Consider the following 26,606-nt stretch of genomic DNA (forward strand, 5'->3'; position numbering starts at 1 on the left):
AAACCCTGAACAACTTGAATGAAATTCACTATTGATATCATTAGATGGTTGCTGTGGAGTTCTAGAAAGCCCTAAAATCAAGATGGGAGCACGTGCGAACAGAACAGGAAGGCAACACGGATGTAGGCCACCTTGGTGCTGACTGATGAGCACGAGCTCGTGCGCACGAAGTGCCCTGTCGGGTGAGTCTGGAGGCCTCTCCACAGCTCTTCAGTGACGAGCCTTGAGAGATGCAGAATCTTTTGTATCTCAAACTGATACCCAAACACGTCACACTTATCTTTGCATTGTAGGATGCGAGGGGGGATGGTTCAGGCGGTAATGCGAGTGATGGGGAGCGATGGGGAGCGGCAGATGAAGCTTCACTCGCTTGTCCGCCGCTCACCACCTGCTCTGCAGCCCGGGGGTTAGGGACCCCTGCCTTAAATCATCTTCATTATTCTTTTCAATTAGGCTTGGAACTCTAATAAGGATCTAATTGGGATCTGTTAGATATATACTTAGAAAGAGTATAACAATGACTTACTACCCTCCATTTTTAACAGCCCTGTTATGTTAGCAACATCATGGAAGCAGCATTTTGTCAGCTGGTGACCCATGGCAATCCTTAGTGTATATATGTGTTTCCTAATATGTTTTCATGATTTACCTTTATTCAATTGTTCTTTATTGGACAGCTTTCCATTATTTTATGATTTCTGCTTTAATTTATTACTCTGATATCTGAAGAACCTTTTCCAGATCACAGGTAAATAGCTGTAGTTTCCCTCTTGCTGCTTCTTTGTGTCTTGTATTCTAGCCACATCTGCCATTGAATATTAATCTTTAGAAAACACTTCTTAATTATGTTTCCCCCTTAACTGGGATTCCTTCTTACCTATCAAAGATTCCACTCCACATTCTGACGTTAATAATTTTTCAAAATCAGTGGATAGCTGAGTGTCGTCTTTGTTCAGTGGAGATGAGAATTCAAAGAGAGATAAAATAGAGTCTCAGGATCAGGGGACTTATTATCTATTTTATCTTAATAGACTTCTCATCAGTACAAGAGATGTTATTGTAAATGTCGAAACAAAAGAGTAGCACAGGTATTAAGTGCTATAGGAAATCCAAGGAGAGGATAACACGGTAAGTGTTGTGTGGGATGGGATGGTTTTCAGGTCAGGGTGGGATGTGTACTGTGCCTTGAAAAAAAAGCAGTTGATACTAGAGCTAATCAATGAATTTGGTAAAGTTGCAGGATACAAAATTAATGCACAGAAATCCCTTGTACTCCTATACACTAACAACGAAAAATCTGAAAGAGAAATTAAGGAAACACTCTTGTTTACCACTGCAACAAAAAGAATAAAATACCTAGGAATAAACCTACCTAGGGAGACAAAAGACCTGTATGCTGAAAACTATAAGACATTGAAAGAAATTAAAGATGATACAAACAGATGAAGAGATATACCATGTTCTTGGATTGGAAGAATCAATATTGTGAAAATGACTGTACTACCCAAAGTAACCTACAGATTCAGTGCAATCCCTATCAAATTACCAATGGCAATTTTTACAGAACTAGAGCAAAAAATCTTAAAATTTGTATGGAGACACAAAAGAGCCTGGATAGCCAAAGCAGTCTTGAGGGAAAAAACACGGAGCTGGAGGAATCAGACTCCCTGACTTCAGACTATACTACAAAGCTACAGTAATCAAGACAGTACGGTACTGGCACAAAAACAGAAATATAGATCAATGGCACAGGATAGAAAGCCCAGAGATAAACCCACGCACCTATTGTCAACTAATCTATGACAAAGGAGGCAAGGATATAAAATGGAGAAAAGACAGTCTCTTCAATGAGTGGTGCTGGGAAAACTGGACAGCTACATGTTAAAGAATGAAATTAGAACACTTCCTATACCACACACAAAAATAAACTCAAAATGGGTTAAAGACCTAAATGTAAGACTGGACACTATAAAACTCTTAGAGGAAAACATAGGAAGAACACTCTTTGACATAAATCACAGCAAGATCTTCTTTGATCCACCTCCTAGAGTAATGGAAATAAAGACAAAAATAAACAAATGGCATCTAATGAAACTTAAAAGCTTTTGCACAGCAGAGGAAACCATAAACAAGACGAAAAGACAGCCCTCAAAATGAATCAACGGACAAAGGATTAATCTCCAAAATATATAAACAGCTCATACAGCTCAATATTAAAAAAAAACCCAATCCAAAAATGGCCAGAAGACCTAAATAGACATTTCTCCAAGGAAGACATACAGATGGCCAAGAAGCATACGAAAGGATGCTCAACATCACTAACCATTAGAGAAATGTGAGTCAAAACCACAATGAGGTATCACCTCATGCCGGTCAGAATGGCCATCATCAAAAAATCTACAAACAGTAAATGCTGGAGAGGGTGTGCAGAAAAGGGAACCCTCTTGCACTGTTGGTGCGAATGTAAATTGATACAGCCACTATGGAGAACAGTATGGAGGTTCCTTAAAAAACTAAAAATAGAACTACCATATGACCCAGCAATCCCACTACTGGGCATATATCCTGAGAAAACCATAATTCAAAAAGAGTCACGCATGGGACTTCCCTGGTGGCGCAGTGGTTAAGAATCCACCTGCCAATGCAGGGGACACGGGTTTGATCCCTGGTCCGGGAAGATCCCATATGCTGCGGAGCAACTAAGCCCCTGCACCACAACTACTGAGCCTGCTCTCTAGAGCCCGTGAACCACAACTACTGAGCCCACGAGCCACAACTACTGAAGCCTTCGTGCCTAGAGCCGGTGCTGTGCAACTAGAGAAGCCACCGTAATGAGAAGCCCACACACCGCAACGAAGAGTAGCCCCCACTTGCTGCAACCAGAGAAAGCCCATGCTCAGCAATGAAGACCCAACACAGCCGCCCCCCCCAAAAAAAGTCATGTACCACAGTGTTCATTGCAGCACTGTTTACAATTGACAGGACATGGAAGCAACCTAAATGTCCATTGACAGATGAATGGATAAAGATGTTGCACATATATACAATGGAATATTACTCAGCCATATAGAGAAATGAAATTGAGTTATTTGTAGTGAGGTGGATGGGCCTAGAGTCTGTCATACAGAGTGAAGTAAGTCAGAAAGAGAAAAGCAAAGACCGTATGCTAACACGTATATATGGGATCTAAAAAAAAAAACCACAGTTCTGATGAACCAAGCGGCAGGGCAGGAGTAAAGACACAGACGTAGAGAATGGACTTGAGGACCTGGGGAGGGGGAAAGCTAAGCTGGGACAAAATGAGAGAGTAACATTGACCTAGATATACTACCAAATGTAAAATAGATAGCTAGTGGGAAGCGGCTGCATAGCACGGGGCGATCAGCTCTGTGCTTTGTGACTGCCTAGAGGGGTGGGATAGGGAAGGGATTTGGGGATATATATATGTGTATAGCTGATGAACTTTGTTATACAGCAGAAACTAACACAACATTGTAAAGCAGTTATACCAATAAAGTTGTAAAAAAATGAAATAGAAAAAGGAAAAAAAAAAGTTATGTACTTAAAAAAAAAAAAAGCAAAAAAAAAGCAGTTGAATAATTAGTGAGGCAGCCTTCGTTTGCCTGGCCTGGTGTTTCCGGGCAGAAGGATCTCCATGGAAGAGGAGTTGCTTGTCTGATTGGGGAATTGGGGGAAAAAGTGAAGATCTGCAGCTCGTTGCCTGCTGGCCCTCTCTGTTCAGAGTCAGCCGGCACTTGGCTTTTTCTGCATTAACAGACTTGGCCCTGCTGGGGTGGCCTGCGGTTGTCTAGCTGTTCCCGTGACTGTCTGGGCAAGTCAAGTTGATTCTTGCCACAGGTCTGTAGCTGTTTTCTCTTGTCTGCTTCATCAGTGATAAGGATGGTGTCTTGACTCCCATTTCGTTCTTGGTTGGATGAGAGCTTGGAGAGGGTTGGAAGGACAGGTTTGGTGGAGTTACACACAGTAAACCCTTGAATGGATGAACACTGTTGTTAGTGTAGGGGCCGTGCTGTAGCTCTCATTACAGGTTGGAATGGAGATTGGAGCCAGATAGTGCAGGGCTGCAGGGTGTGTCCTTTATTTTGTAGGCTGAGGACCCATTCCAGTTTTTTGAACACTTTTAAGTGTATAGTTTTGTTTTAGTAGCATGAATCTGATAGTGCCGTGGAATGGATTCCTCTTTTTACACTTAAAAAAACTTTTAAAAAAACCTTTACATTAAGGCTTCATCAGTTGGAAATGAAACTTCTGGCTTTGGAATTTCTGAAGTAAGATGCCATGAAATCACATGTAGGGTCTTTTAAAGGTTTATCTACCAAAAACGGGTTAAGAGCTACCAGTAAACACTTTTGTATTGTTTACTTATAGGACATCTAAGAAGGGAACTTCACCAGTAAGTATGATGTTTCTCTGGGTTGTGTTGTAGGGCCTTTATCAGATTATAGACGTTCCTTTTAATACCTAGTTTGCTAAAGCTTCTTTTAAAAATAATGAATTGATGTTACATTGCATCAGATAGTTTTCTGCATATTCTGATAATCATGCAGGATTTTCTCCTTTGATTTGTCAATGTGGTGAATTATATTAATCGAGCTTTAAAAGTAAAACAGCTTTGCATTCTTGGGATAAAGCCAACTTGGTGGTAATGGATTATTTTTTAAAATATAGCATTGAATTCACTTTGCTAATTTCTTGTTTAGGATTTTTACATTTAGTTTTGTGAGAGTGACCTGCAGTTTTTCTTCACATGAAAATGTGTAAATGTTTTCTGTAACTCCTGAATGCTCAGAAGGAATCCATGCTTTGGGGAAAAAACCAAACAAACCAAAGAACCTCCAAAATTGGAAATAATAATACATGGTGCATGATAAATAAGTAAGTAAGTAAATAATCAATAAATACAAAAAGGTAGGAGCTATAAAATGAAAGTCTTTCTCTAACCCCAGACACCCAGTTCCCCTGGCAATCTGTTACCAGGGATTTTGTGTGTGTGTGTGTGTGTGTGTGTGTGTGTGTGTGTGTGTGTGCGTGCGCATGTGTGTGTATGTACACACCTCCTCTCCCATAAATGTTGCATGTTCTAGATACTGTTTTCCACTTTACTCTTTTTACTTGCTAATATATCTTTTATATGTTTCATTTATTAAAATTTTTAACAAATTGAAGTATAGTTGATTTACAATATTGTGTTTCAGGTGTACAGCAAGTTACTAATATATCTTGGAGATAGTTCTTGTACAGTAACATGAAGTCTTCCTCATTCTTTTCTTAATATCTCTATTGTGTTTCATTATATCCCAGTAGAGTTAACTAGGCCCTTTTGATAGACATTTAAGTCATTTCTCATTTTGCTGAAATGAACATCCTTTCACCATCTTATTTGGGACGTAGATTTTTTTGTGGAATAAATTCCTACAAGTAGAGCTGCTAAAAGGATATGCACTTTTCAAATTTTGATAGAAATAGCCAAATTATCTTAGAAATGGGTTACATCTCTTTACACTCCGACACTGTATGAGCTTGCCATGGCAAAAGTCTGAAGTGTCGTGGCCGCATAAGACTCCTTTACCACTGCACAGGTCACTCGGTTTCTTGGTCATGCTGGCTGCACCTACACTTCTGGCCACGTGCCAGCGCATTCATTATTAACTTTGTGATCTCATGAGCTTTGGCAGGCAGGGATTTCCTGCTGGAGAGCCTTGGAAACTGCTGTGTGTTCTGAAGTATTACTGTGAAGATGAGAGCAAGTCCAGCAAAATGCTGAGATCAGGTGTTGAGTTCAGCCTACCTCCCTAGCTCTGTCTCTCCTTTACATCCCTCCTGCACCCTCTTTCCAGGCCGTAATGGAGTAGTGGAGAGAAATTCAGCAAGTGCTGGCTTCTGTCCCTGTCGTCTGTCCAGTGCTAGTGATGGACGGAGAGGACAGAAGAGGATGGGATGGCATGCAATGAGCTCTTGGGGGTTTGGACTCTGTTCAGGCCGTTCTTATCTTTGTGTTTCCCTGAGTTGGATTAATTTCTTCGGTTGTGTGCAGTCAGTCACCCTTCTTTCCTGAGTTATTACGCGCTCTGAGGCGTAGGCATGTTGAGGTGATTGATATGTGCTCCAAGAATTGGCACTCGTATCTTACTGACTTTGAAGTAGTTGTAGTTGTAGTCGTGGTTGGGGGGCGAGGACGTGGTAGGGGAGACTTGACTGTTGGTTTACCCCTGTGTCATTTTTATAGACTGGACCCCTGGTTGCCACCAGAAACAGTCATAAAGCAGTGACGAGGAGCTTTGGGGTTTGGCCTGTGCTGAATGGGCCAGAGAAGATAGGGGTGGGGAGGTAAGAAAGAGCAAAACCTTTCATCCTTTTGCTTTTATTTGTTGATTGTCTCTTCCATTATTAAAAAAAAATTAATCTAGAGAGGGATATATGTAAAGTACTGATACTTTGCCAAAATAGACTCAAGTTTGTATACAATATTAAGCAAAACTGAGAAAATATTAAAGTGACAAATAAAACAAAACAAGCCATCTTCTAAGAAAGACTTGGTAGGTAATTTGGTATAAGGATTTTTCTTACTTGATTTTTGTCTGGTGATTAGATCTGTCTTGCTCAGAAGCTTCTAATATAACCCTTCCCTTAAACTGATGACCAAATAATTGAATACCAAAGTCCAAACTGTTTAACCTGACGTTTGAAACTCTTTAGTGCTAATGTGCCTCTTCACTGCTTCTTTCCTATTTGAAGTACAATCCATGGACTAGCAGCATCAGCGTCACCTGGGAGCTTGTTAGAAATGCAGATTCTCAGCCCCTACTTGGATCTGTGGAATCAGAACTAGAATTTTAGCAGATCCCCAAGTGTGTGGAAGCCTACTGCAGGGTGAGAAGCACTGATCTGCCTCATTCTTCTCAGCCTCTGTTTTAGTCCTGCAGTCAGCTTGCCTGGACTAGCTGTCATTTTCTGAACACGTTCTGCACTTCTCCAGTGGCCTGCCTTTCTTCAAATGATATCATTTTCCCAGAAATGTCCCTTTCTATCAACTTCCTGTCTTTCCTTTCATTCGTCCGATTTACTAGGTGTCTAAATGTGCCAAGAACTGTGATTTGGATCAGGTTTCAGACGTGGCTGGACACACAGTTCCCCCCACTGCTTGTATAGGCTCCCTGGAGGACAGCTCCTTTGACCCCAAAATTCCACTTCTAGGAGAGTTTCCTGAACTAATCATCAGAAAAGAATGTAAAGAAATGTGTAAAAAGTTAATCACTACAATATTATTTATAATAGTAAGAAATAGATAAATTAATAAATTCTGTTAGTCATATGGTAGACTTACATATTCAAGAAAGTAAGATATATATTACTGAAATGAGAATATATCAACAATGTTCTTGAGTAACAATTATGTTATTAAAAAATACACACTTAATTCCTGTGGTCTAAGGGCTTCTAGTTGAATAAGTAAGAGAGATGTATAAACCAAATAATACAGAAATACAAATGTAGTAGTAATGATAATGATAACAGTAGCAACTAACATCTCTTGGACACTTGAAATATTCCAGACACTTCTAAGTGCTTCGCATGTTATCTTCCTTTATCCTTTCAAAAACCTTATAAAGTCAGACTGTTAATTCCATATGAGGAAATTATGTTATTTTCATAGATTTTAATCTTTGCCAATATGATGGGTGAAGTTTGGTAACTTGTGTTTTAATTTGTATTTCACTGATTATTAGCAGGGTTCAACATCTTTTAATTTATATTGGTCATTTGTATTTACATTTCTCAAGTAGTCTGTTTTTATCTTCTGCCTGTTTTTCTGTGTGTTTGTCTTTTTCTTATTGATATGTTGGAATTTTGTTATATTTTAGATATTTAAATATATGTTGCAAATATTTACTCCCCAGTCCATGCTTGTCTTTGATCTTTGTTTATGTTGTCTTTTATTATTTATCTTTCCTGTCAGACTTGTGGTTCATTTTTAATTTTTGATAGTGTCTGCTTGCTGTTAGTCCATTTCCCTAATAAACTATTTGGAGTCTTTTAAGAGTTAGAAAATAATGAAATTTCCCCAAATTGTCCATTTTTAAGGACCCTCCCCCCCCCAAGGGGAGAACCTTGGGGCTCTCCTGAATTATATATATATATTTGATTGCATGGATTTTTAACATATGTACTTTGACCATTCTGAAAAATCTACTTTCCATGTTCTGAACATATGTTTGCTGGTTTATGGTGTTCCAAATAAAGGAAGTGTTAATAATCTATCATTCCTTATGTTTTTAATTAATTTGCTCTTGTATAGAAGATGACTGTTCTCAGTAGTCTTTGTTCATAAATTGATGTGAGCTGTCAGCCTCATTTAAATGTATAGGTAAATAAAATGTGTGAGTAATCTCTAACTTTCATATGTGAACTTGAAAAGTTTAGAGTTTAATTAATTGGAACTCTACTTTTATTTTTCCACAGAAACAAGTCAGTTTCTAGGTTTCCAGCAAGCCCAAACGAGCATTCTTAAAATTAACTCTTAAAATATTTAATAAAGCACTGTTATTTGAACTTAACATAAAAAATATAGTTTATCATGTTAATTTTATATTCCAATTATATATGTAAAAATAGCACAAACCTCTCATCTTCAGATGCTCTGGTGATCAAACTGTGGGATGTGTGGGTGGGTGTGTGGGGAGTAGGGTAAATGCCTTTAAAACTATAAAGTGCAGAAACCTTTGGTGAATCATTTATTCTTCTGTGTTCTGCATTTAGGAACAAGAACAAAGGTAATTTGCGTTTACTCATTATTCTTTAGCTAATGCACACACAGTCTCTTGAAAATCCAGCGTTTGTGAGGATGACTTGGCCTGGTGAGTGTAGCAGGAGCATTTTCCCATGTTGTATTCCTTGCATTGCTTGGGTCTGAAAGCAACTTTATGACTGATAGCATTGTTCTCACTCACTGCACAAGTTTTAAAGCCATTGGTAAACAGCTTTAACATCAGTTGTAAAATGCCCACAGTAAGCCAGGAAGCTTGCTAGTACATTTTCCCAGGTATTTTGTGGTTGTGGTTTGTTTTGTAGGGATGGTGGAGGTGACATAAGAGGAATGGGCTTCTTCATTCCTTGCTCTCGGCTGTCCTGCTGTTCCTTAGTGGTTTTTTTTGTGTGTGTGATATGCGGGCTTCTCACTGCTGTGGTCTCTCCCGCTGCGGAGCACAGGCTCCGGACGCACAGGCTCAGCGGCCACGGCTCACGGGCCCAGCCGCTCCGCGGCACGTGGGATCCTCCCGGACCGGGGCACGAACCCGTGTCCCCTGCATCGGCAGGCGGACTCTCAACCACTGCGCCACCAGGGAAGCCCCCCTTAGTCTTTTTGAGGGCTCACTTGTGTACCCCATAGAGCTCCAGAATAGTAGCGCTCAAACTTTAGCATACGTGAGAATCAGCTAGAGGAGTTAGGTACAAAGTCAGCTTCTCCTGCGACCCCTTCGGGAGTCCGATTCAGTGGGCCTGAGGAGTTCGGCAGCCTGTGGTTTATGCACAAGCACCCTGGGGACTATGTTGCCACCGTCCCTGGGCCAGAAATACTGCTTTAGAGTGCTTCATTCCTCCTGTGTTGTCTCTCTCAAGTATGCGTCAGAACAAGACAATTCTCAGATCCCTTGCTTCTGTGGGTGAGGCTGATGAACTCTTTCAGGGCACCAAGCATAGCTTGATGTCTCCAAAGAGGTAATTGACCAAATGAGACCTAAAAGTCCTAATGTCCTGGAAGAATTATTTACTTTTATCATGTTTACGTAAGCAGTTTGTTTCTGAGAAATTTACTTATTTTGGCTTATGATGAATAGTTTGTGTCTTTTTTTAAAAAAAAAAATGTATGTATGTATTTATTTATTTTTGGCGGTGTTGCTTCTTCATTGCTGCCCGCTGGCTTTCTCTAGTTGCGGTGAGCGGGGGCTACTCTTTGTTGCAGTGTGAAGGCTTCTCATTGTGGTGGCTTCTCTTGTTGCAGAGCACGGGCTCTAGGTGCCCGGGCTCAGTAGTTGTGGCTCATGGGCTCTAGAGCGCAGTCTCAGTAGTTGTGGCTCATGAACTTAGTTGCTCTGCGGCATGTGGGATCTTCCAGGACCAGGGCTTGAACCCATGTCCCCTGCATTGGCAGGCAGATCCTTAACCACTGTGCCACCAGGGAAGTCCCAGTTTGTATCTTTATTAAAGCTAAATATGTAAAATGGGCACATTTTAGTATTGCAGGTACTGTGGGTATCCTGACAATGTTTAAGTTTAAAGAATGGAGATCTTCTGAAATCAAAATCTGGTCACCTTGTCAGTTTGTGCCTTTTATCTATTGACTGCCCATCAGACTTGCCCAAAGCTGGGATGCTGAGAAGTCATCAGTGGAAAATTGGGCAAATGCCTTGTCAGGTCACTTTGAAGAAATGGTTTTACTGGTAATTAACAGAGCTATTAGGCACCCACATAATATATTTCACTTTCTGTATCATTTTAAATTAAAATTAAAAATTTTGGGTCTTCCCTGGTGGTTCAGTGGTTAAGAATCCACCTTCCAATGCAGGGGACACGGGTTCTATCCCTGGTCGGGGAACTAAGATCCCACATGCCACGGGGAAACTAAGCCTGCATGCTCACAAGTAGAGAGCCCGCATGTGGCAGCAAAGATCCTGTGTGCTGCAAATAATAAATAAAGAAATATTTAAAAAATTCAAAACTATAGATAACTAGTATTATTTATCTGAAAATTGACTTGGAATTTTTGTTAAATTTTTATTTTTAGGACCTTATGCTATGTTCTCTTTGGTGTCCTTCCTTACCGTGACATGACAGATACGTGTTTTATAGATCCTTTTACCTTAGTGCATGCACATTTCTTCATAATAGGCATCTGTTAACACTAGGATGGATGAGATGCTTGTATCATCTGGTCAGGGTTTATTTTCTGCAGGCAGAACCAGATGCTTCCCAGGGGAATGACCTGACTCTTCTGATTTTCTTTGTCATATCAAACTTGTGGTCATTTGGTGTTTTTCAAGAGGGGCCCGTACTTGGAGATAGTTTACTTTGGTAAAATTTCAGTGGATTGTATATTTTCTTGTAGAAATTAATGCAATGATTATATTATTTCTAATATTTCATGTGCCGGTTTAGCTTAAATTACAGCTTGGATTTTATGACTTTCAGAATGTTTGTGTTTGTCCTGAGACACTTTTTTCTTTTTCTATATACATACAAACATAAATATACATATTGGGTAAATGACTTCTATTTTGCATGTACAAACTAATTTATTTGATTACTCACATACCTTCTTTGAGAAGAAAATTATGGCTGGTTTTCATACCTTAATCAAGAATAGTCTTTAGCATGTCTTATTGCAAGATACAGTTCTAGGTATTACATGTTCCACTAAAACACAGAGCTGCCATTCAGGGGTGACTTTCAAGTTAAGGGAAATAAAGATGTAGCAAACCAGGTGAGAAGACACTTACTTTTCATGATTCCCACCCTGAATTCACAGTTAGCACCTATTTTTCCTTCTTGTCAAAGTACCAAATGACATGTTTTTAAAAAATTAGAGTGGATTTAATTTTGTTTCAGAAGTTAGTAGAAAATTTGAGAAAACTGAAGATACTTCTGTATTTGTGAAGCTTAGATTTTGGTGAATAGGCTGATACTTAGTTTTCATTTATGTAATTTGTGGTATTTCTGCCAGAGTTTCAAGGCTTTTTTAGGTTGCTGAGTTTATAAGGACTCAGCAAAAATATTTATGAACACTCACTGTGAGCCTGTAGTCTGTGTCCACTTTGCTACCACTTGTTCTGATTTGATTGTTCTCAGTACCTAGCCTTCCTCCCTTGTTTTTTTGAGTACACAGAGGGACATTTGTGAATGTTGTTATTCAAAGTCTGGTTGATTTCCTCCCAGGGATCCTGGTTATGCTGGGCTGACTTTTAAAGTTCTCTGTGGCTTTCCATCATTCCCTCTTGTTACCCAACTTAAGTCCTGACTTGCTGTCAGCATGTGGAAGGCTCCAGCCTCCTGGGTGAGAGCTGTAGCAAGTAAGGACATGTGTTATGAGGCTTACAAATGTTTGTTTTTCTTTTTAAAATCTGGACCTTTATATTGTCTGTTTCATTTATTAGTTTTAAACATTATCAGAAGCACACAGATCCAGAGCCTGAGGAAGGTAGAAAGGTAGATAGTAGTAGGCAGGGAAATGAGAAAGGCAGAAGGAAGACTTAGATCACTGGGTCTGCACACTTGCCATCAAGGGTCTCACCGTCTGTCATTATAGGTTATGAAATGGTGGGAAAGGCAGAGGATGTATTATGAGTGCATAATATTTGATTGCTAGTTTTCTTTTACATTCTTTCTTTGAAGCTCTCCAACACTTTAGTCACTTGGTGCCTTAGTGAAGGAGCCGTCAGGAAGACTTGATCCCTGTGTCTTACATTAGTTTTATGGGAGGCTTTGTTACAAATGAATGTTTATCATCCTAGTTTCTTAGCCCCTAACTTTCTACATCACATTCCAAATTTTAAAAAAAAGGCACTATCACCATTTGTAATAAGCCATAATATATTGTGAATAAGCCAGGGAAGGCACAGTTCCTAGAAGGGCATATAATCTTTCCATTTGGTTGGGAGACAACTATAAAATGGGTCCAAGATGCAGATTTTCAAAGAAGGAGGCTTTGCGTTGGCCAAAGGCTTGCTGTCATACCCCTCCCACTGCCTTCACACACATGTCAGTGGCAGGCGGGGTGGGGACTCTGTGTCTCTGCTCTGCAGCCTCCTGCACGCCCCACCCCCCCCAGGCTGGCTTCTGTGTCTGGAGGGGCGGCAGAGCCCCCACTTGCCCTTCCCAGGGGAGTGTGCTTTCGGGAAATGGGCTGAGTAGCAGGATGACAGCTGGTGAGAAGATGAGAATGGACCTCCAGGGGCTTTTAAAAAGGCCCTGAATTCAGCCCTTGTCTCTGTGCTCACACAGTTAAAACAGACTGGCAGCAGGTCTGGCTAGTGATGAGGTGAGTCCTCTCTTTTCCCCCAGTCTTCTCCTTTGCCTGGTAGTCCATTCCTGCTTTGCCCTTTGCTTTGGATGCTGTTTCTAACCTTTAGAAGTCAGGATTTGGATGTTCTGTTATCCCATTTGTCTCCTGGCTGTTTTGGGATTCTTTCTGCTCTTGACAGGCTCTCAGTCCTGGTTTTACTTGGTTACTGTTCCTGGCTTTTGGACTAATCTATCCAATTAGCCTTTCAAGGGAGTAGGAGCTGGTTGTAGGGAATTGCAAATTATGTGGGCCATCCCCTTATTCTCAAACACTGGTGTTTTTTCCACTTGTTTATGTGCAAGTGTATGTCAGATACATTTTTAAAGGGAAAAATACTGCACGTGACAGGATTTGAATCTCTCTCTTTATCGCCAGGTAAGCTGAAAGAGTGGATGATTTTGCTTGTTTGTCTTTTAGCTATACAAATTTCTTAATTATAGTGGAAGAGCAAATTATATTTGGATGAACTTCAATAACAGGGAACAGTATAGGTGGAATAACGATTACTCATTAAGTCCTTGATTATTTCATTAATAACTCATTTGTACTTGAAAACATTAGAGATATACTTACAGTAAAGTGTCAGTGTGAACTCACTTTTTTAAATTAGATAGATACATAAATAAACAGATATAAAAGTATGTATTTGTAACATATTTTCTGTGTGTCTGCATTAATTTTCTATGGCTGTTAAAGCAAAGTACCACTAACTTGGTGGATTAAAACAACAGAAATTTATTCTCTCATAGTTCTGGAGGCCAGAAGCTTGAAATGAATTGTATGGGCTAAAATCAAGGTGCCAGGAGGGCAGTGGTTTTTCTGGAGACCATAGGGAGAGTTTGTTTCTTGGCGTTTCAAGCTTGGAGTTCCATTCCTTGCATTCCTGGGCTCTTAGCTCCTTCCTCCATCCAATAGCATGGCGTCCTTTCTCTTACTCTGCTTTCCTCTGACTTTCTTCTCTCCTGCCACAAATCTTGGCCCACCTGGGTAATCCAAGTATGAAAGAACTTAATCACATTTTGAAAGTCTTTGCCATATGGTGCAGCACTCACAGGTTCTGAGGATTAGGATGTGGACATCTTGGGGGGGCCCTTATTTAGCCCACTGCAGTGTGTGAGTGTGTGTGTGTGTGTGTGTGCACGTACGCGCGCGTGCACGCATGTGCCGGGTCCTATTTAAACTTTCTTAGGTCTGCCCCCTGAGCTGGTTGACAAGCAGGTACCCACAGTTGCAGTGAGCACACCCAGCTGCTCAATGTCCAATTCTTATATATTGTACTAAATAATATTCTTCACTGAAAGGGACCAGGTTTTTGGGTTGGTTTTTGTTCTTAGAGAAATGGCTGATGCCAGGGAGAGGCCTGGAACGTCCTGTTGTACCAGAAAGTGAAGAGGTGCTCAGAGAATACTGGGGATGTGTCAAAGAGAACAGAAGCTGGCTGGAAAGAGCTTCCACTGGCCAAAATCAGGCAGCTTGAACACTGAAATAAATAACGAAAGTAGTGGATCACAGCTCATTGGATAAAATAGTAAATTCAGTCCTTATTGATAAAAATAAATTTATAATTTGCAGGTTTGATGAGGAACAGAATATTTATAGTAAGTCCCCTACATGCGAACTTTCAGAGATGTGAACGTGCATTACATCAACGGCAGGTATAAGTGAAATTGCAGCTTGCCCTCCGTCTCCTATTGCTGATGATCCTTCAGCTCTGCCATCTCCCACTTCCTCTCCCTCCTCCAGTCAGTAGCTCTTCTTGCCTGTTCACTTGATGCCAGCCCCTGTATGCCACCTGTTGTACTGTACTACTGTACTTGTAAGGTACTGCACTGTAAGATTAAAAATGTTTTCTTTACTTTTTGTTTTGTTTGTTTATGTATTATTTGTGTGAAAAGTATTATAAACCTATTACAGTACAGTACTATATAGCCGATTGTGTTAGTTGGGTACCTCGGCTAACTTTGTTGGACTTAACAAACACATTGGACTTACAAATGTGCTCTCAGAATGGAACTCATTCATATGTAGGGGACTTACTGTACATAGTTTCTAAGTCTTTCCACAGAATACTGATTAAGTACAGAGAGAAAGTTCTCAGTTGACAGTAGAGAGGCCTGGCAGATCAAAGTGAATATGATCAGGAATGGGACAAATTGAAATCCTGTGCCTCTAAATAGGATGCAGAGTGGATAGCATCACTTCTGTGACATTCCTGTCAAAGATGCATAATCTGAATGTAATCATGAGGAAATTCACCAAAAATACCTTAAAATTTGTATGGAAACACAAAAGACCTCAAATAGCCAAAGCAGTCTTGAGAAAGAAAAACAGCTGGAGGAATCAGGCTTCCTGACTTCAGACTATACTACAAAGCTACAGTAATCAAAACAGATGGTACTGGCACAAAGACAGACTTATAGATCAATGAAACAGGATAGAAAGCCCAGAGATAAACCCATGCACCTATAGTCAGTTAATCTACAACAAAGGAGGCAAGAATATACAGTGGAGAAAAGAGAGTCTCTTCAACAAGTGGTGCTGGGAAAGAATCTAAAAGAATGAAATTAGAACATTCTCTAACACCATACACAAAAGTAAACTCAAAATGGACTAAAGACCTAAATGTAAGGCTCGATACTATAAAACTCTTAGAAGAAAACATAGAACACTTTTTGATGTAAATCGCAGCAGTATCTTTTTGGACCCACCTCCTAGAGTAATGAATATAAAAACAAAAATAAACACATGGGACCTAATTAAACTTAAAATGTTTTGCACAGCAAAGGAAACCATCAACAGAATGAAAAGACAACCTACAAAATGGGAGAAAATATTTGCTAATGATGTGACCGATAAGGGATTAATATCCAAAATATATGAATAGCTCATGCAGCTCAATATCAAAAAAAACACAACCCAATCAAAAAATGGGCAGAATGGGCAGAAGAACTAAATAGACATTTCTCCAAAGAAGATATACAGATTGCCAGCAAACACATGAAAGGATGCTCAACAGCACTAATCATTAGAGAAATGCAAATCAAAACTACAGTGGGGTGTCACCTCACACGGGTCAGAATGGCCATCATCAAAAAATCTACAAACATTAAATGCTGGAGAGGGTGTGGAGAAAAGGGAACCCTCTTGCACTGTTGGTGGGAATGTAAAGGGATACAGCCACTATGGAGGAGAGTATGGAGGTTCCTTAGAAAACTAAAAATAGAACTACCGTATGACCCAGCAATCCCACTACTGGGCATATACCCTGAGAAAACCATAATTCAAAAAGAGTCATGTACCACAATGTTCATTGCAGCACTATTTACAATAGCCAGGACACGGAAGCAACCTATGTGTCCATTGACAGATGAATGGATAAAGAAGATGTGGCACATACATACAATGGAATATTCCTCAGCCATGAAGAGAAATGAAATTGAGTTATTTGTAGTGAGGTGGATGAACTTAGAGTCTGTCATACAAAGTGAAGTAAGTCAGAAAGAGAAAAACAAATACCGTATGCTAACCCATATATATGGGATCTAAAAAAAAACGGTTCTGAAGAACCTAGGGGCAGGACAGGAATAAAGTTGCAGACGTAGAGAATGGACTTGACACGGGGAGGGGGAAGGGAAAGCTGAGAAAAAGTGAGAGAGTGGCATTGACGTATGCCATTTACATACCAAATGTAAAATAGATAGCTAGTGGGAAGCAGCCACAAAGCACAGAGAGATCAGCTCGTACTTTGTGACCACCTAGAGGGGTGGGATAGGGAGAGTGCGAGGGAGGGAGATGCAAGAGGATGGGGATATGGGGATATATGTATACGTATAACTGATTCACTTTGTTATACAGCAGAAACTGACACAACAATGTAAAGCAATTATACTCCAATAAAGATGTTAAAAAATGTTGACCTTTAGGTGATTATATGCATATTAAATTTTTTAGGAGGAAGCGTACTTGATGTCTACAAATATTTTTTGAAATGTACTGATATAAAAGGAAGGATTGAACTATACGTAGATGGAAGGATAAATAATAAAGTATCGTAAAATATTTTTTAAAATGGGCAGAAGATCTAAATAGATATTTATCCAAAGAAGACATACAGATGGCCAAAAAGCACATGAACAGATGCTCAGTATTGCAAAGTATTAGAGAAATGCAAATCAAAACTGCAATGAGGTATTATCTCACATGGGTCAGAATGGCCATCATCAAAAAGTCTAGAAACAATAAATGCTGGAGAGGGTGTGGAGAACAGGGAACCCTCTTGCACTGTTGGTGGGAATGTAAATTGATACAGCCACTGTAGAGAATGAACTTATGGTTACCAGCATGGAAGGATGGGGGGAAGGGATAGTCAGGGAGTGTGGGATCGACATGTACACACTGCGATATTTAAAATAAATAACCAAGAAGGACCTACTGTATAGCACAGGGAACTCTTCTCAGTGTTATGTGGCAGCCTGGATGGGAGGGGAGTTTGGGGGAGAATGGATACATGTATATGTATGGCTGAGTCCCTTTGCTGTGCACCTGAAACTATCACAACACTGTTAATTGGCTATACTTCAATATAAAATGAAAAGTTAAAAAAAACCATCTACAAACAGTAAATGCTGGAGAGGGTGTGGAGAAAAGGGAACCCTCTTGCACTGTTGGTGGGAATGTAAATTGATAACAGCCACTGTGAAGGACAGTATGGAGGTTCCTTAAAAAATTAAAAATAGAACTACCATGTGATCCAGCAATCCCACGCCTGGGCATGTATCCAGAGAAAACCATACTTCGAAAAGATACATGCACCCCAGTGTTCATTGCAGCACTGTTTACAACAGCCAAGACATGGAAGCAACCTAAATGCCCATTGACAGATGAATGGATAAAGAAGATGTGGTACATATATACAATAGAATACTACTCAGCCATAAAAAAGAATGAAATAGTGCCATTTGCAGTAGCATGGATCAACGTAGAGATGCTCATACTAAGTGAAATAAGTCAGACAAAGACAAATATCATATGATATCACTTATATGTGGAATCTAAAAAAATGATACAAATGAACTTATTTACAAAACAGAAACAGACTCACAGACATAGAAAACAAATTTATGGTTACCAGAGGGGAAAGGTGTCGAGGAGTGATAAGTTAGGAGTTTGGGATTAACATATACGCTCCTCTGTATAAAATAGACAGTCAACAAGGACCTACTGTAGAGCGCAGGGAACTCTACTCAATATTCCATAAAAACCTATATGGGAAAAGAATCTGAAAAAGAATGGATATATGTATAACTGAACCACTTTGCTGTACACCTGAAACTAACACAACATTGTAAATCGACTGTACTCAATATAAAATAAAAATTAAAAAAAAGTATATGACTGTAATCACGAGGAAATGTAAAGACAAACCCACGTTGAAGAATACTCTGCAAAGTAATGGGCCTCTAATTTTCAGTAACTCATATTCATGGAGGTTAAGTAATCGAATGTCATGTAATAGTGGGTCTAAATAGCCAGTTGGAAGTTCTGAGCTTCACTGTGGGCAGGAGCTGGATAGGCCATTCATCAGTGGACCCCTGACGTAACTGTTTAGGTCTTTCTTCGTGAGGTGGTTGCTTTCTGCAGAGAAAGCTCTTCAGATCTCTTGCCTGCAAGGCAAAGCCCAGGGTGCAGCACTCCATAGCTTGGGTGAAATAAAAGAACTGGATGTTGAGTGGCTGGGTGTGCTCATTGCTACTGGGGGTACCTGCTCGTAGACCAGCTCAGGAAACAGAGCTGGAGAAGAAGTGTAAGCATCTTAGCATCCAGCAAGCAAGTCCCCTTTCTACTCTGGTGTCCTCGTATCAGTTGTGCGTGGTGTCCCCCAGGCCAGAGATGTACTGTGAAAAATCTCACCCATGAATAAAATTCCAGTCTTTTGCCTGAATGAAGTGAGGGGCAGCAAATTTTCCAGTGAAGCAGATCTGGGGATCTAACTGCTTGATAACCTTTCCTTTTTACCAGTCCTGCTTGTGTTGGCCCCTCCTCCTTCCCCCTTCCCCTTTCCCCCTTCCCTTTGCCTTTGAGTATTCTTTGGTGTGGCTTCGTTGGTTCTGTTCCCTTTTAACAGACCTAAGTTACCTGTCATCTTAAACAACTTCCCATTTGCTCTTAACTCTTTCAGTCTTCCCTGATGATAGGCTGCTGTAATAAGGTACCACAGACTGGGTAGCTTAGCCAGAGGGAAAATTATGCTCTCACAGGTCTGTAATCTAAGAAGTCCAGGCTCAGTGTGTCAGTAGGGTTGATTTCTTCGGAGGCCTCTTTCCTTGGCCTGCAGATGGCTGGCTGCCTTCTCCCTGTGTCTTTGTGTGGACTTCCATGTGTGTCTGTGTCCTAATCTCTTAAAAGGGCACCAGTCGTATTGGATTAGGGCCAACCTTAATGACCTTACAGACCCTGTTTCCAAATGCAGTCACATGTAAGGTGCTGGAGCTAGGACTCAACATGTGAATTTTGGGGGACACAGTTCTGCCCGTAACACCCAGCCACTGCCTTTGGCAGTGTCGGCACTAAGCTTCTAGTGCTGCCTGCACCTGAGTTACCCCACTCGGTGTCCTGCTGCCGTGGGCCTGACTCCTGGGTGATGGAATCAGATGGCATGGAGTGGGATCAGGCATGGCGTGTGGATGTTGGAATCGTATTAGTTTTGAGTGAGCTGTGAAACATTATTTTTATAGTTTTTAGTTTAGCTTTTAATATTCTCTGGCCTAAAGCACTTTATAATATTCAGCCCTGACTGACTTTAGAGGTCTCATATCCTCTGAACATGACCCTGAAATTGAAATGATAAGGATGTGAAGGAGCACGCCACCCTCCTCAGGCTGTCTCCACCCTCAAGGCCTGTCTCCACCTCTCCCACCCCTGACCCCATACTTCCCCTCCCAAAGCAACTGAAATTACTTCTAAAATTTGCTTGCAGCTTTCTGCTTTCTCCTCTCGATTTTTTATAGCTAGGCAATTAAAATAATTATTTTACGTCAGTAGTGTTTCTCTTGTATCTGAAATTGGTAATTATAATCAGTAGCATCTTGAGACCTCGATGATATTAGGTGAAAACTCTTTGTAAATTCGAAAAGCCATGTAAAATGTAAGGTTGAGATGTTACTTGTCCTGTCCATTTAAAGATGGACTGCCGACTTACATATTATGGTGGCTGTGTCATTGTAACTTTATCACAAGGAAAAGACTTGTGTTATTCCTCCTTAATGAAATATCTGTGAAGGTGGCTCAGAAGTGTGAAGAATCTTTGTGCTTCAGAATTAGAAGGGACCTTAGAGATGAATTTCAATAACTCTTTTTTACGAATAAAAAGAAGCTGAAGTCCAGGACTGAACATTAGTATGATTGAGTGGGAGTCTCACCTGGGAGTCAAGTCTGGATCAGCCGACAGTCCGTTTGCTAATGTTACTTCATATCCCATACTTTATCACAGTGGCTGTGATAAAAAAAGAATACATATTTTTCAGTTAATAATACAAAAGAAAAAGTAGTGCAGAGTATTTCAAGTAAGAATTTTTTGACCTGCAAAAATTGTTGTGGAGATAGAAGGGCAGTGGGGCACCTAGCTTTAAGAATAACTAATATAAGCTGAGTGAATTTTATTTCACTGGGCAAGTCAGGGGAATGGTGGTGCTTTGACTGGGTCTGAATGTTGGGTTTTGGGGCTCCCCACAATTTTCAGAGTATGGAATGCTTTATTAGAGTGGAGCCCTGTAGTATCTTTTACTCTTGGTTAGAGCATCCTTTTAACAGGTGTTTCTCTTCTGTGAGAGTCTGAGTGTGCTTTGAACACCGCTTCACTTCCAAACCTTAGCACAAGTGTGCTCTGTGGACCAGCATCAGCATCCTCTGGGAACTTTGTAGGAATGCAGAGTCTCAGGCCCCACCCCAGACCTGCTTGATCTGTGTTTTCACAAGACTCTCAGGCAGTTCATGTATGCAGTAAAGCATGGGAAACGCTGGTCTAGAGCAATGGTTCACAAAATGTGGTCCCTGGACCAGCAGCGTCAACATCGCCGGCAAAGTTGCTAGAAAACGCACATTCTCAGGCCCCAAATCCCAGACCCCCTGAACCAGAAACTCTGGGTGAAACCCCAATATGTGCTTTAACAAGCCCTGTAGGTCATGCTAATTCATGCTTAAGTTTGAGAAACACTCTGGAGCACTGTGTTTCCACACTTTTGATCTGGACTCACGGTGAAAAATATATTTTACATCATGACCCAAAACACACACACACACACTCTTAGAAGTTTCATAAAACAATGGTTATCTTACCAAGTGCTATATCTACTTTGATATTTTCCATTTTATTCTGTTAAATATATATGTGTGTGTGTATAAACTTATTTATAAAGAAAATCTGACCATGACCCACACAGCTGATTACAAAGCCACTAATAGACTATGCACTGCAGTTTAAGAACTGATGCTCTTGTTTTTTTTTTTTTTTTTTTTTTTTTGCGTTACCTGGGCCTCTCACTGTCGTGACCTCTCCCGTTGTGGAGCACAGGCTCCAGACGTGCAGGCTCAGCGGCCATGGCTCACGGGCCCAGCCGCTCCGCGGCACGTGGGATTTTCCCGGACCGGGGCACGAACCCGTGTCCCCTGCATCGGCAGACGGACTCTCGACCATTGCGCCACCAGAGAAGCCCTGGACTGATGCTCTTGAACAGGGTCTCTTAACCTTCTTCTGTGCTGTGGCCCCTTTTGACAGTCTGGTAAAGCTCTCAGTCTCTTGTCAGAATAATGCTTTTTAAGTGTATACAGTAATATATATGGAACTGAAAAAGAAACCAATTATATAAGGTACCAAAATATTAAATAAATGTGTGATATGGTGATATATTGTATTTTCTTATTCATAGTAAGATTTAATGGTGGGTCTTGTAACTACTATCCTTTCAAAGTAGGGATGGGTGTAAATGATAGTTCAAGTTATTTGCAGTAATTGGTATATGAAGTGAAAATGGCTGTGATTTCAATTGGTGACAAAGTTACGGTTACTGATAATAATACTGTGGTTTGTTGAGTACATGCATTTTTGAAAAAAAAAGCTACATTTCAGTTTAAGGTAAGTGAAAATAAAGATGTAAATTTTTTCCCTGTCTAACTTCAGACTTCCAAAATTCTGAGGTTAAGCACTCTTGCTCAAGAGGAACCTTTCTTTGGAGAATAGTTCCCAGGCTTTAAGACTGTGTGTCAAAAAACTACCTTCCTGGAATTTCTTAAAACTGCTGCTTCATTGATGGGATTTCTTCTTATTTTCTAGCACCATGGTAATGGAGTTCTGTTTTGTTTTTTTTCCTCACCAACATGGTAGGAGGTTTCCCTTTTCTCCACATCCTCACTACCATTTATTTTTTGTGTTCTTTTTGATGTTAGCCATTCTGACAGGGGTGAGGTGATAACTGATTGTGGTTTTGATTTGCATTTCCCTGATGCAGAAATCAGCATTTTAACATTTAATTTAATTTAATTTTTATTTTATTTTGGAGTACAGTTGATTTATAATGTTGTTAGTTTCAGGTGTACAGCAAAGTGATTTAATTATACATATACATATATCCATTCTTTTTCTCTTTTTGTTTTTGGCCATGCTGTGCAGCTTGCAGAATCTCAGTTCCCTGACCAGGGATTGAACCCCAGCCCTCAGCAGTGAGAGCGCAGAGTCCTTACGACCGCGGGGGAATTCCCCCATATATCCATTCTTTTTCAGATTCTTTTCCCAAGTAATGGAGTTTTCCTTTAAAATCTCCTTCTCTGTTGTTTTCCTGAGGTCACCTCAGGCCCAAATGCAATCTACTGACAGTGTTTCTTCTCTAGTCTCCCCCATCTCAACACACCACCCAGCTGCTCAAACCAGATTCCTGGGATCATTCTCTGGACCATGGGTTCTGGATTCAGAATCTGAATCTGGGGTCCATGGTTTACTAGCTCTGTCACCTTGGACAAGCCACAAGCCTCCCTTTCTCTGCCTGTGAGACTGGGATGGCAGCAGTGCCCACCTCATAGGACTGTTCTGAGTATTACATGAGACATCCCAGGTATTGCACTGGAACAGTCTGGCCTGGAGTTAAGTGGTTAGTAAATGTTATCCATTACAGTTATGCTTGATTTCTTCCTTTCCCTTATTCCTTAAATCCAGTTTGTCAGAAAATTTATAGTCTCCCTGCAGGTATATTTCACGTTTATCTACTTCTGTCTGTTTCTGTTGCCGTCATCCTACTTGAAACTTTCATGCATTCTCATTGGCACTTCTGACTGATGTCTCTCCTTCCTCTTGACTTACTCTAATCAGTTTCCCCTATAACAACTGTATGATTTTTTTTTAAGTGTAAGTGAATGATCTTCTAAAAACATTAGTGACCACCGTACGTTTTGAACCATCCAGTGGCTTCCCGTCAAGCCTTTCCCTGACCTGCAGCCTGTGTTTTTGGCCCCTGCCTCCTTTCCAGTGTTTGTTCATGCTGTGCTGTTTCTCTGGTCCGTCTGTAAACTTGCCCGTGTACCCACTGTTCTGTGGCCACGTTGGCTTTCCCTCAGTTATTTGGGTAGCCTGGTCCTTTCATACTTTGAGGCCATTTTGTGTGACCCTCCCTCTGCTCAACTGCATGTTTCTGCCCTTCCTCAGCTCCCGTCCTTCTCCTCTCTGCAGGTATCGGTTCCTTAGAGAGGCTTTCCTAACCACCCCTACCTAAATTAGGGCACCAAGTTCCTCCTTTTTCTGCCTGAGGCTCCCTAAGCACATCAACAAGTGAATATTGCCTCTCCATCAGGGAAAAGGATAATTAACAACCTGTGATTATGAAACATGCAACTCCAAGAGGAGTGTGCACCTTTTCCAGAAAGAATAATTTTACACATTGTGAACATTAAGTGATTGTAGAGCTATTTTAAGAAATTGCTATCTTGAAATTGTTCAAGAAGGTCTTTGATATTGTTATTCAAGAACAAAGAGAGGCCTGCCCACTGAACCTGTCTGCAGAGGGTGATGGAGGTACTCATAACCCAGCCATGGGCCTCCTCACTGCTGTCAATCATTTCTGCTCCAAAGGGTAAAGCAGACGTCATAAAATTTCCCTCCTTGAAGTAGTTGCCTGGTTGCTGATAGACCCCTTCATGCTCCTCTCTCCTAAAGTGAATGGTCAGTTGCTGCTCAGACATGAGAAAGACGTCTCATGATTAGATGGTAGAAACCAGTGTGGTAATATCTGGATCCTGGTTTTAATTTTTGAGTTTGGAGTGAAGAGGCAGAATAATGACTCCCTGTTTGGACTTGGTCAAATTTCTCTGTGTTTTGAAACTTCTGCCTCGTTACTTTTTTTTATTAATCCTAGACCAGAGAAAGGAGGCACTCCTGATTTTTGGCAGTTGCCTAAAGCAGCCAGGAAAAGGGTGACAGGAGTTGAGAGTCATGTTGCAAACCACTTCAGTGACCTTTGTAGTTTTTCTTTCAAATAAGGGACATGAAGGAATTCCAAAGGACACTGGGACAGATGCTTGAATTTAGGATAATAAGTATAAACACCTGGTACTCCTGTTTGGCTAAATGGTGTTCCTGATTAAATAAAAATGTGGTCTTTTTTGGGGAAAGACTACTTTTTGTTGACATACTTTAGCAGAACCCATGCACAGAAGTATTCCTGGTATGGGCTGTGGGTAATGATATTCACTTGGAAAATGATGTGTCTAAAAATAGAATACAGTTTTCTTCTTGCAAAAAAGTAACATTTATTTAGTTTTTAGAAATTCTACCATAATTCTTCCCTCCAATCAAGCCAAACTTTTCATATTTTTCTTGTTCCCCTATAGATGTTTATATGTTTATCTTTCTATATAGTTGTAATCTTGCTGTGATCATCTTGTATTCTGATTTATGTTATGTTACGATTTTTATGTTTCATTTTCAATGGCTGTATAGCATTCCATCAAGTAGAAATGTCATAACCATTCTCTTGTTGGTTGATTTGCTTTATGGTGTATTTTTTATTATATACTTTTAATGATCTTTGTTTTGCTCTAATTTTGCAGGCAGAGACATTTGTTTGGGTTAACAGTGCATCAGCACATTCCCAGAGTGTTGCCAAGGCCAAATATGAATTTTTATTTGGCAGATCTGAAGAGAAAACTCCAGATACTAGTAAGTGTTTCCCTACCTTCCTCTTTCAGGTAACAGATAGGAAGTGCTATTGAAATTTCAAATCTCAGAAGCTGAGAATTCTTCAAATCAAAAAGTGACTTGAAATTACCTAAAACAGGCTACTAGAATCACATCCTGTATTTCTGAGTTCTACACCTTAGGAAGATGTAGAATTATTAGTGAATAATGAAAGCAAACAGGTTTCACAGAGGTAGGAAGGCAGTGGTGCGGATGGAGAAAAGGTACTCAATCAGCAGGAGATAAAGGCCATAGGAGTCTTGGGAGGCAGGCAGGGAAGGGTACTGAATGTGGTTAAGAGCCCTGGCTCTTTAACTAGGCTTCTTGAGCATCAATTCTGGCCTTGTAACTTAGGAGATGTGTGACCTTGAGTAAGTTGTCCAAGCTATTTTTGCCTGTTTTCTCATCTGTGAAATGGGATTATAGTGACATACGTCTCAGAAATCTTTTGAGGATTAGGTAGATTGATGTATGTATGTAAGGATCTCAAAACCATACTTGGCATGTAATAAATGCCATGGAAGTGTTTGCTGCCATTACTATTTAGAAAAAGTACAATCCTGACTCTCCTCAGCTCCATCACTGTCTGACACAGATTTCTGTTTTGGGTAGACAAGGAATCTGACCTAATGTATTGGTAGCTGTTGTTCAGTTGAAGAAGTCAAATGCTAACTATTCATTTTGATTTATGTGTTAGATGGGATTATATAATGGGCTCCCTAATACCTGGGGCTGGCAAGAATGCAGTGTATACCAATAATTCCTTTTACTTTAATAATGAATATTGATTAGATATTTCAGTAGTTGGGGACTCTTAATGAAGTATAAAACAGGTAAATTATTTTAAAAAAATCATTCTGCTTTTATTGTGTAGCATAAATACCTAACATTCTAGGCATTGAGGTTTGGGGCACTTAATCATTTATTCACTTTGTCTCAGGGAGTACTGACTGTCATCACCCCAAGACTGTGTAAAACTCCTCCTTGGCATAGCCTTAACTTTGTGATTTTGTGCTAACGAAGCTGTTTTTAACTTTGATAAAACATGATTTTTACTTCATTATATAGAGATACTATCAAATCTCTACATAGTCCTTTGACTTATTGGTGGGTGAGTTTGGGTCTGCCTTACTCATAGGTTTTGTAGTTTTCCAAGCGTACCTGAGGGGAATCAGAATGACATTTTAAACCTCCTTATTTGTCTTGGTAAAAATGGTTGGTGTTATTTATTTCTAGTGTGATGTTATTCTGCAGGTATGTAAATATGCATGCATTTATTAAACAAATCTATTTAATGAACACTTACTATGT

The 26,606-nt window shown here is 40.2% G+C and overlaps 1 protein-coding gene across 7 annotated transcripts in view; it reads left to right on the forward strand.

Moving 5' to 3' along the window:
• Positions 1-26,606, forward strand: part of PSD3 (pleckstrin and Sec7 domain containing 3) — a 647,135-nt gene that overhangs the window by 207,773 nt on the left and 412,756 nt on the right. For 5 of the 7 annotated variants that reach the window (XM_067022673.1, XM_059049100.2, XM_067022674.1 and 2 more), the window contains one exon: positions 25,169-25,277. The exons of the other annotated variants lie outside the window; for them this stretch is intronic. In XM_067022673.1, the coding sequence (XP_066878774.1) occupies positions 25,169-25,277 (109 nt within the window). The remainder of the gene's footprint in view (positions 1-25,168; positions 25,278-26,606) is intronic. 7 annotated transcript variants of the gene reach the window in all.

This window comes from Kogia breviceps, chromosome 20 (genome assembly GCF_026419965.1).
Source record: "Kogia breviceps isolate mKogBre1 chromosome 20, mKogBre1 haplotype 1, whole genome shotgun sequence".
NCBI classification, from domain to species: domain Eukaryota; kingdom Metazoa; phylum Chordata; class Mammalia; order Artiodactyla; family Physeteridae; genus Kogia; species Kogia breviceps.